Below are 19278 nucleotides of genomic sequence, written 5' to 3'. Positions count from 1 at the left end.
GCGATCGGATCGCGTTGTCGGAAAATCTGATCCTGTGTGGGCTCCAGCAGACTTTTTCCGTCGGATTTTCTGACGCACAAAGTTTGAGAGCAGGATCTAAAATTTTCTGACAACAAAATCCGATCGTGTGTAGACAATTCCGACGGACCAAGTGCCACGCATGCTCAGAATAGACTAAGCTTTTGGCTACTGGCCTCTTTATAGTCCCGTCGTACGCTTTCTGAACGGTCGGATTTTCCGACAACTTTGTGCGACCGTGTGTATGCAAGACAAGTTTGGGCCAAAATCAGTCGGAAAAAATCAGACGGATTTTGTTGTCGGAATGTCCGATCGTGTGTTTGGGGCATAAGAATACAAGAAGCAGCGCCTGCTGCTGGGAGATCTTCCCTGCCACCCGAACTGTCCTTTATATTTTAAAGCTAAACTCCAGGCAAGAAAAAATTTATTGAAGTAAATTCCCCAATAGCCACAAAGGATGTAAATTCACTCTGTAATGGGAAGGACACATGTATGAGAGATATGGAGCTGCACACCCCAACTAATATTTAAATGGGAAAATTCTCCCAAGGGTTTTTTTTTGCAGCAAATGATCGTAGTCAATCAATGTATAAAAAGTTTTTATTAAGAAAGACAATATTGAATCACATGTAACACATTAAAAAATTCGCTTTTTGGTCCTGAGTCGAAAAAAAAAAATCCATCTGTATGCAGCAGACCCCTTCAGCCCCTCTAATACTTACCTGAGGTCCCTCTAGATCCAGTGATGTTGCAAGAGTGTCTTGGCTGCCCAGGACTCCCTCCTCATTGGCTGAGACAGCAGCGTGGGGCCATTGGCTCTCACTGCTGTCATTTAAAGTCAGTCAGTCAATGAGGAGAGAAAGGGGGCCGGGCTGGGCTACGGCTCCATGTCTGAATGGACACACAGAGCTGTGGCTCGGCTCCGGTGCCCCCATAGCAAGCTGCGTGCTGTGGGGGCACTCAACAGGAGGGAGGGGCCAGGAGCACCAAAGAGGGACCTGAGAAGAGGAGGATCTGGGCTGCTCTGGGCCAGTAAGTATGATGTTTGTTATTTGTAACTAAAAAAAAAAAAAAACTATTATTTTCCTTTCTTTTTTCTCTCTTTGTGTTTTTACTTTTTTATCTGTTTATATTTTTTTGAGTCACATTTTAAGAAGTGCACAATGGAATTAAAGAAAAAAAAAACCTTTTAGGTCATTTGAAAATAGTAGAATAAATTACAATATAAATTAAATACAAAATAAATTACTACAATAACACTTTTTTTTAATGAACACTGTTCCAAAAAAGAAAAATATGCCTTTTTTTTTAGCATTTTTTGGTCAAAAGATTTTTTTCAGGGATGTTGTTACATTTTTTTGTTGTTGAAGGATTGCATAAAACATAATTCTTGCAAGGGGCGCCTGAATTCCAGCAGCGGGGGTGTTTTTTTGAAGCACCTGATTCGAGCCATGGGCTCTAATAGGCTTCAAAAAAGGTGGACTCGGAGCGCAGAGCATTTCGCTCGCAGTCCACCCAGAAGTGTTAAAAAAGCAAATGAATATTTTCTTTTCCAACACTGAACCACCTCTCTGCCAATCAGGAAGTGTGGGTCTAATACCCGTCACCTAATTGGCTGAAGGGTGCCCCTACTGGAAGCCTAGCAGAACGAGGAGAGACGCGTGGTGGACACAGGAGCCGTCCCACAGCTTGCTGCCATCACCGTGCTGCCTGACCCGCCACCAAGATGGGGTAAGTGCCAGGCAGACAGTGGGCAGGGGGCACAGTGGCGGTATTTGTTGGGCACAAGTGGCTGCATTTGATGGGCACAAGTGGCGGCATTTGTTGGGCACAAGTGGCTGCATATGATGGATACAAGTAGTGGCATATGATGGATACAAGTGGCTGCAATTGATGGGCACAGTGAGGCTGCAATTGATGGGGGTTTTTTTCAGTATTTTTCAGTTTGTTTGGGGGCAGAAAACGACCAAATCCCTCTAACCAAGCCCACCACCAGCCCGCGGGAGACGGCTGGTAATGTGGCGATTGTACCCCCCCGAGTTGGACAGGAATGCAGCAATCTTATTCACCACCCACGGGGGAATGCGGCGGATCAACGCCCCCATGGGAGATGGAAGGGGTGGCGCCAATCAGAGTATTACCTTTGGAGTCAGGGGGAATGAAGAGCCGGGCTGTTGAATCTCCTCCCGGGCGAACATGAAGTGTGTTCTGAGACACGATTGGCCAGGGAGTCCTAAGACACCCTGGTCAATCGGGTCACAGGAACTGCTTCCTGATTGGCTGGGAGGAGAATCAGGAAGGCAATGGCAAATAATAATACGCTATTGTCACACAAGTGGGTGGGATTTTTTGAAGCCAATTGAAGCCACAGGCTCTAATCATGTGCTTAAAAAAAATATAGATTGGGGGGGGGGGGGGCGGACGCATAGATGGGGGGCGGAACTCATGCACCCTACATGAGCAGCCAGCCACTGCAACTAACATGGAAAAAAAATCATTAGAGATATTACATATTCATTCACAAACTGCACCCATTACAGTAAAATAAAACACTGATTACACTCAGGAAAAAGGAGGATCCCTGTGGAACTATAACTCTCAGCATGGCCGGAGCCTCACAGGATTTTTAGTTCTACAAAAGTTAACTTGCTGCAACGTAAGCTTGCCAAACACTTAGGGCTTGTTCACACAGGCAGCCAGGTGGAGGTAAAAGCAAGTGCTTGAGACAAAGTTTTACTGGCCTCCAACCACCTACCTAAACCACGCAGCTGATCACGGCTGTACAAATGTTGTGTCAAAAAAAGGACGTGGCATGTCGCCATGAATGGGTGGTACTGCCACTGAACACAACTAATTCAAAGGAATGGGGCCACACCACAACTGCTCCTAGCACAGTGACTGAGCTGTCACAGACAGTTCAAGATCATTTGTTTAGGATTGGAAGCTTCTTATCATGTAACTGACGCAACAGTCAATCACAGCAATCAGATGATTGGAAAGCCCAATTCCCTTCCAGCATTTAAATCCTCTTATGGGTGTAGGGAGTTAAAAATTGCTACCCTAGACAAGTGAGTACCACGTCTTTTTGGGAAGATATGGCATCAATCAGCCCAATTCAAAAATAATTCCAGATGCCCAGGTCCCAGATGATTGCCCGGCCAATCACAGCGCGCGGCGCGGCTCGCGCATGTGCAGTGGGTGCATGGCTGCGAAGCCACAGTTACAAAGCCCGTGCCGCAGAGAGGAGGGGGAGACAAGCAAGGTTTCGTTCCCCCGCATCGCTGGACCCTGGACAGGTAAGCGTCCGATTATTAAAAGTCAGCAGCTGCAGTATTTGTAGCTGCTGACTATTAATTTATTTTTATTTTTTTAAGCGGAACTCCGCTTTAACAAACCACTTCCATTGTGTGCACAACGATTTACATATGGCATTTCCCTGACAGGTGAGCACAATAGCTTGAAGCAGTTCCGGGACAAGGTCATTCAGCGCCCAGGGCCAACATGCCAAACTGCGCACACCCATCCCCACCCCCTCCCCCAGGTGGTGCATGGGTTAAATGCTTACTAATGCCTAGTACACATGATGAGAACATTGGATGAACACAAGTGCATTTGAAGCATTTGTCTGATAATCTGATCAATAGTACAGAGCTTCCAAGAGCCGATTACAACAGTTCCTGTGAAAATATCACAAAATAAGCACAAAAAAAAAAAAATTCTTGTAAGAGAACAGAACGAATGATTTTCATGTAATTAGTATGGTATTTGCACAAAATAAATCTGCGCATGCATGGAAAGGAAAGAATACATTACAATACATCATTTCTGAAGTCGTATTCTGTCTAATGAGAATTTTTGTAACTTTAGAAACCTTTTTGTTTTCCATACGAGACTAGCATGGAAAAGAAAAATTGTCCGATATTCTCATTGTGTGTATGGGCCTTTTATTCTAGGAGCGGCGGATTAACCACTTTAACCACATTCAGCTCATTTATCACTACCAGTTGTGTCTGTCTGTTTGAAGATTTGCCCCGTTAATGACCAGGCCATTTTTTTTGCGATACGGCACTTGCTTCGCTTTAACTGACAATTGCGAAGTCGTGTGACGTTATACCCAAACAAAATTGACGTCCATTTTTTCTCACAAATAGAGCTTTCTTTTGGTGGTATTTGATCGCCTCTGCGGTTTTTATTTTTTGCGCTATAAACAAAAAAAGAGCGACAATTAAAAAAAAAAAAAAAAAAACACAATATTTTGTACTTTTTGCTATAATAAATATCCCCATTTTTTTTAAAAAAGGCTATTTTTTTTTTCCTCCGTTTAGGCCGATATGTATTTTTCTACATATTTTTGATAATAAAAATCACAATAAGTGTATATTGATTGGTTTGCGCAAAAGTTATAGCGTCTACAAAATAGGGGAAAGATTTATGGGATTTTTATTATAATTTTTTTTTTTTTTTTTTACTAGTAATGGCGGTGATCAGCGATTTTTATCAGGACTGCAACATTATGGCGGACAGATCGGACACTTTTGACACATTTTTGGGACCATTGGCACTTATACAGCGATCAGTGCTATAAAAATACATTGATTACCGTAAAAATTTCACTGGAAGGGAAAAGGTTAACAGTAGGGGGCGATCAAGGAGTCAATTATGGGTCCTGGGGAGTGATTCTAACTGTGAGGGGATGAGACTGCCTGGGTGAGGAGAGCGATCGTTTTTCACACTTAGGGCCGGTTCACACAGCGAGCCGCGGCGAGGCGTCTCCGACTTACCTCGCCGCGACTTGCGGGGAGCTCAGCGGCGACTTGCAGAGGACTTCTGCATAGAAGTCAATGCAAGTCGCCCCCGAAGTCGCCCCGAAGTAGTACAGGAACCTTTTTTCTGAGTCGGAGCGACTCGAGTCGCTCCTCTCAGAACGGTTCCATAGTACTGAATGGGGGCGACTTGCGGGAGCGAGGCGAGGCGAGCCGTGTCGCCTCGCCTCGCAGTGTGAACCGGCCCTTAGTATGAACAACAGATCACTCTCCTCACCCCTGACAGCATGGAGATCTATCTTTTTACATTGACAGTTCTTCGTTCTGTCTTTTTTTGGAGCGATCGCGGGTGCTGCATTTCAAATGAATGTATTTTAAAATTTCCTGCGAATTGAATGCGGTGTAAGCCGCATAGGTGTGAATAGGGGCTTAAGGTTTGACCTCATATTATATGGTTTTGATAAATCCGAAGACAAAAATCTGCAAAAAACAATAAAAAATCAAATAGTGTGTATGGGATCTCACACAGGTTTCCCCGTATGTCAGGAGTTTGTGACTGGCTCTTTATGGAGGTGGTTCACACATCTCCGGGTGGCTGCGGAGCGAATTGCACAGGAGTCCTGTGCGTCTTCTGCTCCATTTCAGGCCTGAATTCAGCCAAAAATTTGTACTGAAATCGGACCTGAAAAAGGTAAACGGGGACACACTGGATCCCCTGCTGTGAGCCGCTCTGCACAGCAGTGTGAGCCAAGCCTAATAGAGTCAAGCCAGGTTCACACTAGTGCGATGCCAAACCCTTCATGCGATTCGCACCACATTGCTGTGCAGATCACATGTGGTGTCTATGCGATGCGATTTCAGCCATACAAACTGTATGGCTGAAATCGCATCGCATTCACACCAAAATGGTGCAGGACCCTTTTTTTGGTCCGCACTGGAATCGGATTCCATGGGTGTTCACACCTATGCAATCCAATTCCTGCACCATTTCACAGTTCGCACTGCAAACTGATCTGGGCGTCTTCTAACTTTACATTGACACATGCAGTGGTTTGCAGATCTCAGTGTGAACCACTGTGCGATTCAGGTGCGATGGGAGAACCTGCACTGGATTCGCACAGTCCTCACATCACACCAGTGTGAACCCAGCCTCATCCATTCACACAAGAGAGGTGGATACATAAATCTCCGCCAAGACGTGTTCTGACAGTGGGGACTGTCAGAATACACTGATCAGCGCTGGAGCCGATTGGCTGAAAGCTGCTGATCGAACAAGTTTTTCCAGCAGTTCCATTTTACAAAAGCTGATCTGACAGGGCGGCTTCTAAAGGCCCGTACACACGATGCGCAAATCGGAAGTAAAATTTCGTCCGACGAACAATCTGCCGATTTTTGTGCTTTCAGCAGCCGATTGTGGTTTTTGTTCATCAGACAAAAGCTGGATGTGCAGATTATAACATTTTTGTCGGATGTGAACTCAGCGTCTGATTTTCGCTTCATTAGTGCGGTTTTCATACAAAAAAAAAATAAGTAAGAGTAAGACCAGGCATGCTCAGAAACAAAAGAACACATACAAAACTACTCAGCGCGTTACGTCACGTCTGACATTTTATTCCGTTATAAGAAAATTTTTGTATGGTGAGTAACCTCTTCACTTTCGACATGAGACTAGCATGCCACAAAAAACGGACGAACGGTCATCCGAAAATCTGATCGTGTGTACGAGGTTTAACAGGCACATAGATCAAAATTCAGCGCATCCCTGCTGAAACTAACACGTTTTGATCCGTGTGTAGCCAGCTTTACTTTATTCCTTTCTCTGGTGCGGTGACTGGTCCTCTGGAGCTCCTGGGCAAGACCCCTTTCACAATGGAGGTGTTTTTCAGGCACTTTAGCGCTAAAAATAACGCCTGTAAAGCGCATGAAAAATGCCTCATCTGCAATCCCAGTGTGAAAGCCAGAGTGCTTTCACACTGGGGCGCTGCTCTGGCAAGACATCAAAAAAAAGTCCTGCAAGCAGCATCTTTGAGGTGCTTTAGGAGTAGTGTAAACACCGCACTCCTAAAGCGTCCCTGCCCATTGAAATCATTGGGCAGCACCGCCGAAGCGCCTGCAATGCACCCTGGCAGCAGTGCTTTGCGGGTACTTTTAAACCTTTATTTGGCCACTAGCGGGGTTAAACGTGCCACGCTAGTGGCCGAAAAAGCGACTCTAAAATGATGATAAAACTAGTGGTGCTTTACCACCGATGCCCCCCGCGCTTTCAGTGTGAAAGGGCTCTAAATTGTGAGTGGTCACACTCCAGCCTCATCCTACCATACAGGGTTGAGGTTCCTGTATGGTATGTGATGATTCTGAGGCTTTGGGTGGAGGGAGGAGAGCACTGCAGCTGGCTGGAGCAAGTACAAGTTTTCCCCCCAGCACTGCAAGGGTGGACGCAGGGCCGGCCCTACCATGGGTCCCAGTGGGTCCATTGCACCAAGGCCGCACTTTAAGAGGGGCAGCAAAGTCAACCAGGATTGCCTTTCCTTCTCTTCTATTTACCTAACAAATTGATGACCAAGATTTTTTTTTCCAGCAGTTTTGTCATGGCGACAACTGGCCCTCCTCCCCGGGCCGCTACGCCTGCTCCTATACTACCCTAGCCCACCCCCATACTACCCCAGCGTGCCCCTATACTACCCCAGCATGTCCCTATACTACCCAAGCCTGTCCATGTATAACCCTAGCTTGTACTACCCTAACCTGTCCATATACCTCCCTAGCCTGCCTATATACTACCCTAGCCTGGCCCTATACTACCCTAGCCTGGCCCTATACTACCCTAGCCTGGCCCTATACTGCCCTAGCCTGTCCCTATACTGCCCTAGCCTGTCCCTATACTGCCCTAGCCTGTCCCTATACTGCCCCAGCCTGCCCCTATACTACCCTAGCCTGGCCCATATACTACCCTAACCTGTCCATATACTACCCTACCCTGTCCATATACTGCCCTAGCCTCTTCATATACTACCCTAGACTTTCCATATACTGCCCCTATACTGCCCCAGCCTGTCCCTATACTGCCCCAGCCTGTCCCTATACTGCCCCAGCCTGTCCCTATACTGCCCCAGCCTGTCCCCATTCTGCCCCAGCCTGTCCATACACTACCGTAGCCTGCCCCAATACTACCGTAGCCCGTCTATATACTGCCCTAGCCCACCCCTTGGAATTGAACATAATGGCATGTCATATAATTTTGCATATAGACAAAATACTGGTGCATATAAATCTGACTTCCTGATAAATTCCTGATAAATTTTATTTTAGTATTAATTGTCATGATAAAAAATAATGGATGTGGGGGCCTTTTGGTGGGCATGAATTTTTTTTTGAGGGGGGGGGGGGGGGGGAGACAGGATTTCATTCTTGGACCCAGGCAGCACCATGTCTTGGGCCAGCCCTGGGAGGACGTTTACACTTTGCTGGAGTTGGGCTGCATCACATTCCTTGCTGTGTATGGTCAAATCTTTCTATAAATTAGGAATAGACTGAGACTCTATAGAGATGTATTTCACACACACACACTATATAATATAAAAAAAAGCCATGATTTTCATTAAGATATAGTGTGTGTGTGTAGAATATATCTATGTAGAGCCGGAAAAGTACCAGTATAATCCTAACCTATTCAAAACCATTTTACTTCCACTTTAGTGAAGGTGCACTACAGAGGTCAGTATAGGATTCAGCATTGCACAGTATAGCACAGTCTGCATAGCAGAACAGGTTGGGACTCAGAGGAGGAGATAAAGCAGTCTGTTATCTGTCTTCTGTTATCTTCAAAGGAGAGAGGAGAGGAGAGAGGAGAGCGGAGAGAGGAGAGCGGAGAGAGGAGAGCGGAGAGCAGTGGCGGCGGGTACTAAAAATTGTTGGGGGGGGGGGGGGCGCAAAAATATTTTGAAAAAAAAAAAATCATCAATTGCAACCACTATGCCATCAAACGGTGCCACTGTGTGCATAAAACACTGCCAGAGTGCCCATCAAACGCTGCCACTGTGTCCACAAAACACTGCCACTGTGTCCATCAAACGCTGCCAGTGTGCCCTTGAATGTCCCCACTGTGACCCCCACCTGCTCGCCGTCTGCCTGGCACTTAACCTGTCTTGGTGGGGCAGCGGGTGACGGCGACAAGCTGGGTCCTTCATGCGTCTCTTGCCGTCCTCATCTCCCATCCTTTCCTCTTGCTGGGCATCCAATAGCGGTGCAGCCAATCAGGTGACAGACCTTAGCACCTAATTGGCGGAGAGGCGGTTTGGTGTTAGGAAAGCGAATATTCATTTTATTTTTTAACACACAGCTGAGTGACCCAGCATGGCGCTCGCAGGTCACGTTTTTTGACGCCTATTAGAGCCTATGGCTCCAACCAGGTGCTTCAAAAATACCCCCCACCGCTGTAATTAAGGCCCTGCACCCGAAAAGGGGCTGGGCACCTGAATAGGGGGTGGTAGTGGCGGCCATACAGAGATTCATGCAATGCATGAATCTATCTATTGGTGATAGAGGGGGTGGCAGGAGAGAGGGAGCAGCGCCCATACGCCCTTAATGCATGGGTTGTCACTGGAGGAGAGAGGAGAGGAAAGAGGAGAGAGGAGAGCTCCATGTCTGCTTGGCAGGAATCCTTGATCAGGGCTGCAATGTACTGCCATCTGCCTGCTCTGCCCCCTGTAGAGGAGCACTGTACGATCCAGCCGCCCAGTCTGTCAGGGATCTGTGCCCGGAAGAGTGTTTGTGTCTTTCCTGCAAGGGGCAGGGAAGCACATCTTTTCCCTTGCTTTTGGACAGAATATAGCAACAGAGGCTAAGACAAAGGGTGATGCCCCAGTGTTTTGGCACCCCTTCCCACACTCCGCCCAGGGCAGTGCCCCCCTCCCCCTCTTGTACCGCCACTGAAGTGTATGCAAATGCTAACAGCAAGTTTCTCTTATTGGCTCCCCTACTTTTTGCTATATCTTTTAGATAAGCACAAAAAATACTTATTGATATCTAGCGACCTGATAACAGTCAGCGGAGGCTGAGAGAACGGATAGTTATTGATTTTATTGTTCCCAGATTTCCCTGTGAACTACAGAAAGTTAGAAACAGTTAAAAGTTTTTGTTTTTTTGGGGGGGGGTTTTTTTATCAGCGGTGACTGAGCAATTAAAGTTCTTCCTGAGGTGTACCGGAGCTCAGCTTCTGATTGGGTCTCCTACAGATACTACCTACCGCCACACCCCCTGTACTCCTCTCTTGTACATGATGCCCGATATCATACCCTTCTCACTCCTGTTCTGCAGATACTTTGTTCATTCTCATTAGCTTCTCAGTCTTCTCTTGTGCATACTGCCTATATCATGTTGTCCACAGTCCCTTCCTAAGCATACTGCCTGCTGTCATAGGCTACACACTCCTCTCATGTGCCTGCTGCCCACTGTCAGACCCTACAAACTCTTCTCCTGTACATACTGCCATTGTGATACTCCTGCACTCCTCTCCTGCACGTACTGTCTTCTGTCATACCCTACACACTCCTCTCTTGCACAAATTGCCTGCTGTCCTATGCTTTTGCACTCTTCTGCTACACATACTGCCGACTATCATGTCATTTGCACTCTTCTCCTACACGTATTGTCCACTGTTATACCTGCCACACTCCTCTACCGCACACACCCCTTACAGTCATACCCTCTGCAACCCTCTGCTGAACGTACCCCCTACAGTCTTCTGTGCATACCACCCATTGACATACCCTCCGCACTCCTCTCCTGCACATAATGCCTGCTCTCCCAGCCTCTGCACTCCTCTCCTGCACATAATGCTGCTCTCCCAACCTCTGCACTCCTCTCCTGCACATAATGCCTGCTCTCCCAACCTCCGCACTCCTCTCCTGCACATAATGCCTGCTCTCCCAACCTCCACACTCCTCTCCTGCACATAATGCCTGCTCTCCCAACCTCCACACTCCTCTCCTGCACATAATGCCTGCTCTCCCAACCACCGCACTCCTCTCCTGCACATAATGCCTGCTCTCCCAGCCTCTGCACTCCTCTCCTGCACATAATGCCTGCTCTCCCAACCTCTGCACTCCTCTCCTGCACATAATGCCTGCTCTCCCAACCTCCACACTCCTCTCCTGCACATAATGCCTGCTCTCCCAACCTCCACACTCCTCTCCTGCACATAATGCCTGCTCTCCCAACCACCGCACTCCTCTCCTGCACATAATGCCTGCTCTCCCAACCTTCACACTCTTCTCCTGCACTTACAGCCCTCTGTCATATCCTCCGCACTCCTTCTCATACACACACTGCCTGCTGTCATACCTTCTGCACTCCTGTACTGCACATGCTGCTCACTATCATACATTGGACTCCTCTCTCCTGTGAAAACTCACTGCTGTCCTACCTTTACCACTCCACTTTGTCAGACTGTCCCTTGTCATACCCTCTGCTCTTCTCTCCTGTACATACTATACTGCCCACTGTCATACCCTCCACACTCTTCTGCACATACTGCGTACTGTCACACACTGCCTTACTGCAGAATAGTTAGATCGACTTCTGTTGAACAGACACTCTGGAAAACTTTCATTGATCGGCTTCTGCAGTCACTGATCAGTGTATTCTGATAGTAGAGCGTCCCGCTGTCAGAATCCACCTAGCTTGCGTGGGGGGGGGATTCCAGTCATTTTTTTTTTTTCATTCTTCCCAACTTTGTAACAGTCTATAGCCAGCCTTATACCATCCACATTAATCCCCTGCACACACAGATAGTAGCCATACCCTCTACACTCCTCTCCTGTACCTACTGCCCTGCCATTATCTCTCTACCATTCCAAGCATACACTGCCCTGTTATACCCACCACATTCCTTCCGCACACACAGCCAGCAGTCACACCCCACACTCCTCTCCTGTACATATTGCCTGCTCTCATACCCTCTACACTCCTTTCCTGTACATATTGCCTGCTATCATACCCTCTACACTCCTTTCCTGTACATTCTGCCTGCTCTAATACCCTCTGCACTCCTCTCCTGTACATTCTGCCTGCTCTAATACCCTCTGCACTCCTCTCCTGTACATTCTTCCTGCTCTAATACCCTCTGCACTCCTCTCCTGTACATTCTGCCTGCTCTAATACCCTCTGCACTCCTCTCCTGTACATTCTGCCTGCTCTCATACCCTCTGCACTCCTAGCCTGTACATATTACCTGTTCTCATACCCTCTGCACTCCTCTTCTGTACATACTGCCTGCTCCCATAGCCTCTGCACTCCTCACCTGTACTTATTACCTGCTCTCATACCCTCTGCACTCCTCACCTGTACATATTGCCTGCTCTAATACCCTCTGCACTCCTCGCCTGTACATATTACCTCTTCTCATACCCTCTGCACTCTTCTCCTGTACATACTGCCTGCTCTCATACCCTCTGCACTCTTCTGTACATATTGCCTGCCATAACCTCTGCACTCCTCTGTACATATTGCCTGCCATAACCTCTGCACTCCTCATGTACACATGCCCACTAAACTTTCTCCAGCATTGTTTCTGATAACCCCAATTTTCCTGCCCTGGAACGGCACACTTTTTCTGCCTGACATAAAATACAGCCCAGATACAGATAGAGAAGGTTTTCCTCTTATTCTCCTGGCTTGCAGAATGACAAAAAAAAAAAAAAAAAAAAAACAGCAAATCTTGTCCGGAACCCTTTCCTAGAAATGTCCACACGCTAAGACCTAATTGATCTAAATATACAACGTTGAATAGATGACCTCAACAGTCCATGCTGAGGGTTGTAGCCCTGCAAAGTCCTACACAGTGTGTAGGCACTAAGCTGCTCAGATGCCAGGTAAGTTTACGGTGTTGGAGGGGATCCACAAGTATAGATAAATAGGAGCCCAAGGTTGGTCTAAACCAGTGAGTCTCAAGCAGGGTTCTGTGGAACCCTAGGGTTCCTCCAGAGGTTGCTAGGAGTTCCTTCAGCATTGGGCAATTTCTGCCTCTCAGATAAGTTCCCACGGACACCATTGATCTTTCTAACTATCTGTAAGGAGGTAATTCTTCCCACTGACCACAAGTGTGAGGACCATTCTTCCCACTGACCATCACACTAATGTATCATGAATTGTAGATTTCTAATTTTTAGCAGAGGTTCCCTGAGACCGGAGAACTATTTCAAGGGTTCCTCTGTGTTGAAAAGGTTGAGAAAGGCTGGTCTATACCAAAAAATGTCCCTAAAGTCTCAGGTGCCAGCCCAGATCCTCATTGCAGAGTAGATAAAAAAGTTGAATGGATGGCTGCAACAAATTCTTTTACATGACCCACAATCATGCAGCAGGAGGAATGAGACTACAGTTTGATTGTGGGTCATGTATAAGAATTTGTTGCAATAAGGAAGTTGGCTTTCATTAAAGAGCAGGCATCCATTCAACTTTGTATCTACTCTGCAGTGAGGAGCTGGGCTAGCATTCGAAACTTAAGGGACATTTTTGGTGTGGAGCAACCTATAACTCCTATTAAAAGTTGATCTATACTTGAGGATCCCCTCAAACACCATAAACATATCTGACGTCTGAACAGTTCAGTGCCTACACACTTGGGACGACTTTGCAGAGCTACAACCCTCAGTATGAACCGCCTAGCCCTATAAATGCTGTACTTTTGTAATAGAAGGAAAGTAACAAGTTATGAAAGGCACAGAGCCCTATGATAAACCTACCAGGAGCAGTGGTTTTCTAAAGATGATCTATTATTTAGGATCCCAACCGACATCTTTAACTTATCCTACATCTGAACAGTTCAGTGCCTACACACCGGGAAGGACTTTCAAGAGCTACAACCCTCAACATGGACTTTTCAGCCCTATAGATGTTGCCATTTATAAATAGGACGAAAGTAGCACATTATGAAATTGCGGAGCCCTATGATGGACTTTCCGGGAGCGGTGGGATCCCAACCAACACCATAAATGTATCTGACATAACTTAGGAGGACTTTGTAGAGCTACAACCCTCAGCATTGACTGCTCAACCCTAAAAATGTTGTCATTTTGTAATAGAAGTAAATTATGAAAGGTGCAGGACCCTATGATCCACCTACCAGGAGCAGTGGTTTGCTTCTATTCAAAAGGTTATCTATTCTTGAGGATCCCAATCAACACCTTTAACTTATCTGACATCTGAACAGTTCAGTGCCTAGACACTAGGGAGGATTTTGCAGAGCTACAACCCTCAACATGGACTATTCAGCCCTATAGATGTTGCCATTTTGTAATAGGAGGAAAATAGCAAATCGCAAAAGTTGATCTAATTTTAAAGATCCCAACCAACGTATTATAAACTTATCTGGCATAACTTGGGAGGACTTTGAAGAACTACAACCCTTACCAAGAACTGCTCAGCCCAAAATATTACCATTTTGTATTAGGAAGACAGTAACAATTTATGAAAGGTGCAGAGCCCCAAGATCCATTTACCAGGAGCGGTTTTGTTACTATTATATAAGTTGATCTATTAAGAATCCCAACCAACACCATAAACTTATCTGACATCTGAACAGTTTGGTACCAACACACTTGGGGTGAATTTGCCAAACTACAGCCCTTAGCATGGACTGCTCAGCCCTATAAATGTTGCCATTTTGTAATAGGGGGAAAGTAACGGATTATGAAAGTTGTGGAGCCCCGGGATTTACCTACCAGGAGTGGTGTTTTGCTACTATTAACAGTTGATTCTTGAGGATCTAAACCAACACCGTACTTGGGAGGACTTTGGAGAGCTACAACTCTCAGGATAAGACGCTCTGCCCTATTGATGTTGACATTTTTGAATAGGAGGAAAGCAACAAGTTATGAAAGAGGCAAAGCTCTATGATCCACCTACCAGGAGCAGTGGTTTGCTACTATTAAAAGTTGATATTTTCTTGAGGGTCCCAACCAACACCCTACACATTTGGGAGGACTTTGTAGAACTACAACCTTCAGCATAGAGTGCTCAGCCCAATAGATGTTGCCATGTTGTAATAGGAGGAAAGTAACAGAGTTATGAAAAGCGCCCAGCTGATCTGCCTACCAGGAGCGGTGGTTTGCTACTATTAAAAATGTATCTATTCTTGAGGATCCCAACCAAAACCATAAACATATATGACATAACTTGGGAGGACTTTGCAGAGCTACAACTCTCAGCATGGACTGCTCATCTCAACCCTATAGATGTTGCTATTTTGTAATAGGAAAAAAGTTATGAAAGGCATGGAGCCCCATAATCCACCTACAAGGAGCATTGTTTTGCTAAAAGTTGATCTACTCTTGAGGATCCCAACCAACACCATACTTAGGAGGACTTTGCAGAGCTACAACCCTCAGCATGGACTGCTCAGCCCTATAGATGTTGCCATTTTATAACAAGAAATACAAAGTTATGAAAAGAACGTAGCCCCAAGTTCCACCTACCAGGAGCAGTGCTTGCTACTAATGATCTACTCTTAAACTGCAGTTCCACCCAAAAATAGAACTTCCACTTTCAGTGATGTGACCCCTTGACATGCCACATTTGGCATGTTATTTTTTTGGGGGGGGGGGGAGTGGGTACCCAGTTTTTACGGGCACACAGCTCCCACTTCCTCCTCTGGCTCTGTGGCACCGGAAGGAAGTTCACCCCCCCCCCTGCAATCCTCTGGGACACATCACAGGTCCCAGAAGATCACCCGGCCATTCACAGTGCAGCTCGCGCATGCACAGTGCATGCCTGGCTGTGAAACCACAGCCGGGAGCCCATAGTTAGAATGCCAGTGCTGTGGAGAGAACAGAGAGAGGAGTGGAGCTTTGTACACCCGCATCGCTGGACCGTGGGATAGGTGAGTGTCTGATTATTAAAATTCAGCAGCTATACTTTTTGAAGCTGCTGACTTTTAAATGAGTGGAACTCCACTTTAAGGAATTCCAACCAACACCATAAACTTGTCTAACATCTGAACAGTTTGGTGCCTACATGCACTGGGGAGGACTTTGCAGAGCTACATCCCTCAGCATGGACTGATCAGCCCTATAGATGTTGTCATATTGTAACAACATAACTTAGGAGGACTTTGCAGAGCTACAACCCTCAGCATGGACTGCTCATCTCAGCCCTATAGATGTTGCTATTTTGTAATAGGAAGAAAGTAAAAAGTTATGAAAGGCGCAGAGCCCCATGATCCACCTACAAGGAGCGCTGTTATTCTAAAAGTTGATCTACTCTTCAGGATCCCAACCAACACCATACTTGGGAGGACTGGTTATTAAAAGTCAACAGCTACACTTTTTGAAGCTGCTGACTTTTAACTGGGTGGAACGTCGCTTTAAGAATTCCAACCAACACCATAAACTTGTCTAACATCTGAACAGTTTGGTGCCTACATGCACTGGGGGGGCTTTTGCAGAGCTACAACCCTCGGCATGGACTGCTCAGCCCAATAGAAGTTGTCATTTTGAGATAAGTAGAAAGTATAAAGCTATGAAAGGGCGCAGATCCCTCCAAAGATCCACCTATCAGAAGTGGTGTTTTGTTACTATTAAACGTTGACCTATTCTTGAGGATCTCAACCAACACCATAAACATATCTGACATAACTTGGAAGGACTTTGCTGAGCTACAACCCACAGCATGGACTGCTCAGCCCTATAGATGTTGCTATTTTGTAATAGGAAGAAAGTAAAACGTTATGAAAGGTATGGAGCCCCATGATCCACCTGCAAGGAGCACTGTTTTGCTAAAAGTAGATCTGCTCTTGAGGATCCCAACCACCGCCATACTTGGGAGGACTTTGCAGAGCTACAACCCTCAACATGGACTGCTCAGCCCTATAGATGTTGTCATATTGTAACAAGAAGAGAGTATAACGTTATGAAAGGCGTGGAGAACTCCAAAGATCCACCTATCAGAAGTGGTGTTTTGCTACTATTAAAAGTGGACCTATTCTTGAGGATCTCAACCAACTCCATAAACATATCTGACATAACTTGGAAGGACTTTGCAGAGCTACAGCCCTCAACATGGACTGCTCATCTCAGCCCTATAGATGTTGTCATATTGTAACAAGAAGAAAGTATAACGTTATGAAAGGCGCAGAGCCCTCCAAAGATCCACCTATCAGAAGTGGTGTTTTGCTACTATTAAAAGTTGACCTATTCTTGAGGATCTCAACCAACACCATAAACATATCTGACATAACTTGGAAGGACTTTGCTGAGCTACAACCCTCAGCATGGACTGCTCAGCTCAGCCCTATAGATGTTGTCATATTGTAACAAGAAGAGAGTATAACCTTATGAAAGGCGTGGAGAACTCCAAAGATCCACCTATCAGAAGTGATGTTTTGCTACTCTTAAAAGTTGACCTATTCTTGAAGATCTCAACCAACACCATAAACATATCTGACATAACTTGGAAGGACTTTGCAGAGCTACAGCTCAGCTCAGCCCTATAGATGTTGCTATTTTGTAATAGGAATAAAGTAAAAAGTTTATGGTCCACCTACAAGGAGGTGACCCCATGATCCACCTACAAGGAGCACTGTTTTTCTAAAAGTTGATCTAATCTTCAGGATCCCAACCACCACCATACTTGGGAGGACTTTGCAGAGCTACAACCCTCAGCATGGACTGCTCAGCCCTATAGACATATTGTTACAAGCAGAAAGTCATATTGTATTGTCATATTGTAACAAGAAGAAAGTATAAAGTTCTGAAAGGCGCGGAACCCCCCAAAGGTCCACCTACCAGGAGCGGCGACCAGCAGGCGAAGAGCACACACATGATCCCCATCAGCTGGAACATGGTTTCCATCGTGATCCTCTCCCACTGCTTGCTGGCCTTGGACGCGGAGTTCCGGCTCTTGCAGCGCCTCACCAGGGCTTTGATGGTCGCCAGGTTGCAGGTGAAGGTGGTCGCCAGCGACAGGAGCCCCAAGGAGGCGAAGGTGGCGGCGAAGACGACACTGCCGGGGTTCCGCCGGTCCGTACTGATAAAGCACCAGGTGCCCGGCCACTGCACCGTGTACTGCCCCAGCCCGATCAGCGGCAGTAGGGCGAAGCCCAGCCCGGCGCCCCAGATGGAGATGAGCACGGTGACGGTGGCCCGGCTCCGCATGTGGCTGGAGTACCAGTGCGGGGAGCGGATTGCCAGGGTCCTCTCTATGGCCATGGCGCTGGCGATGAAGAGCGGGCACAGCCCGAACATGGCCATGCTCAGCCCGAAGAAGTGACACAGGTGACCCGACGGGTCCACCCGGCTCCACTGGCGGCCGGCCAGGTAGACGGAGATGACGATCGGGCTGGTGAGGAGCTGCCCGGTGAAGTCGGTGAGCGCCAGGCTGCCGATACACAGCAGGAACGAATGCTTCCTCTTACTCTCCTTCTGCCGGTACGATCGGTAGATGAGGGACATGGCCAGCGCATTGCCCACCAGACCGGTGATCATCATAGACAGCGGGAACGCCACCGACACCGAGCCCCCGCACTCCTGGCTCCGCTCCCGCACCACGCTGGACGTGTTCGCCTCCCACATGCTGGAGTTCTCACAACCCGCGGAGCTGCTGCCCATCCTGCCCGGCTCCGCTACCCTGCTCCGCACCCCTCTGCCGGATCATGTCTGGTGGCGGGACACCCGCTCTACTGCCGGCGGAGCCCGAGAACCGGGTTATAAAAGGCGGAGGGGGCGGGGCCACACACGTGCTGGGAACCTGCCATGGCATGATGACAACCGAATCCCTGAGGACTGGCATGACTACCTATACATCCATCCAAGAGGAGGACAGGCATGACTACCAATAGATCCATCCATGAGGAGGACAGGCATGACTACGATAGATCCATTCAAGAGGAGGACTGGCATGACTACCGATCCATCCAAGAGGAGACTCCAATCCCAGAAAGGATAGGCATAACTATAGATAGATCCATACAAGAGGAGACTTCGATCCCAGAAAGGATAGGTATAACTATAGATAGATCCATTCAATAGGAGACTCCGATCTCTGAGGACAGGCATGACTACCCATAGATCCTTCCAAGAGGAGACTATCCCAGAAAGGATAGGCATAACTATAGATAGATCCATCCAAGAGGAGACTCCGATCCCTGAGGACAGGCATGACTAACGATAGAGCCATCCAAGAGGAGGACAGGCATTGCTACTGATCCATCCAAGAGGAGACTCCAATCCCAGAAAGGATAGGCATAACTATAGATAGATCCATACAAGAGGAGACTTCGATCCCAGAAAGGATAGGTTTAACTATAGATAGATCCATCCAATAGGAGACTCCGATCCCTGAGGACAGGCATGACTACCGATAGATCCATCCAAGAGGAGGACAGGCAGGACTACTAATAGATCTATCCAAGAGGAGGACAGGCTTGACTACCGATAGATCCTTCCAAGAGGAGACTCTGATCCCTGAGGACAGGCATGACTACCGATAGATCCATCCAAGAGGA

The 19278-nt window shown here is 47.0% G+C and overlaps 1 protein-coding gene across 1 annotated transcript in view; it reads right to left on the bottom strand.

Annotated features, from left to right (window-relative positions):
• PTGER3 (prostaglandin E receptor 3) overlaps positions 1-18520 on the bottom strand; it is a 49117-nt gene extending 30597 nt beyond the window's left edge. The window contains exon 1 of the mRNA XM_077450482.1: positions 17561-18520. Coding sequence (XP_077306608.1) covers positions 17561-18382 — 822 coding nt within the window. The 5' untranslated portion in view covers positions 18383-18520. The remainder of the gene's footprint in view (positions 1-17560) is intronic.
• Positions 18521-19278: the final 758 nt, after the last annotated feature.

The sequence above is a fragment of the Lithobates pipiens genome, unplaced genomic scaffold (assembly GCF_037356315.1).
Source record: "Lithobates pipiens isolate NorthernLeopardFrog02 unplaced genomic scaffold, aLitPip1_a1.2 Scaffold_23, whole genome shotgun sequence".
NCBI classification, from domain to species: domain Eukaryota; kingdom Metazoa; phylum Chordata; class Amphibia; order Anura; family Ranidae; genus Lithobates; species Lithobates pipiens.
The sequence above is the reverse complement of the archived record's forward strand: the minus strand, read 5'-3'. Positions and strand labels throughout refer to the sequence as shown.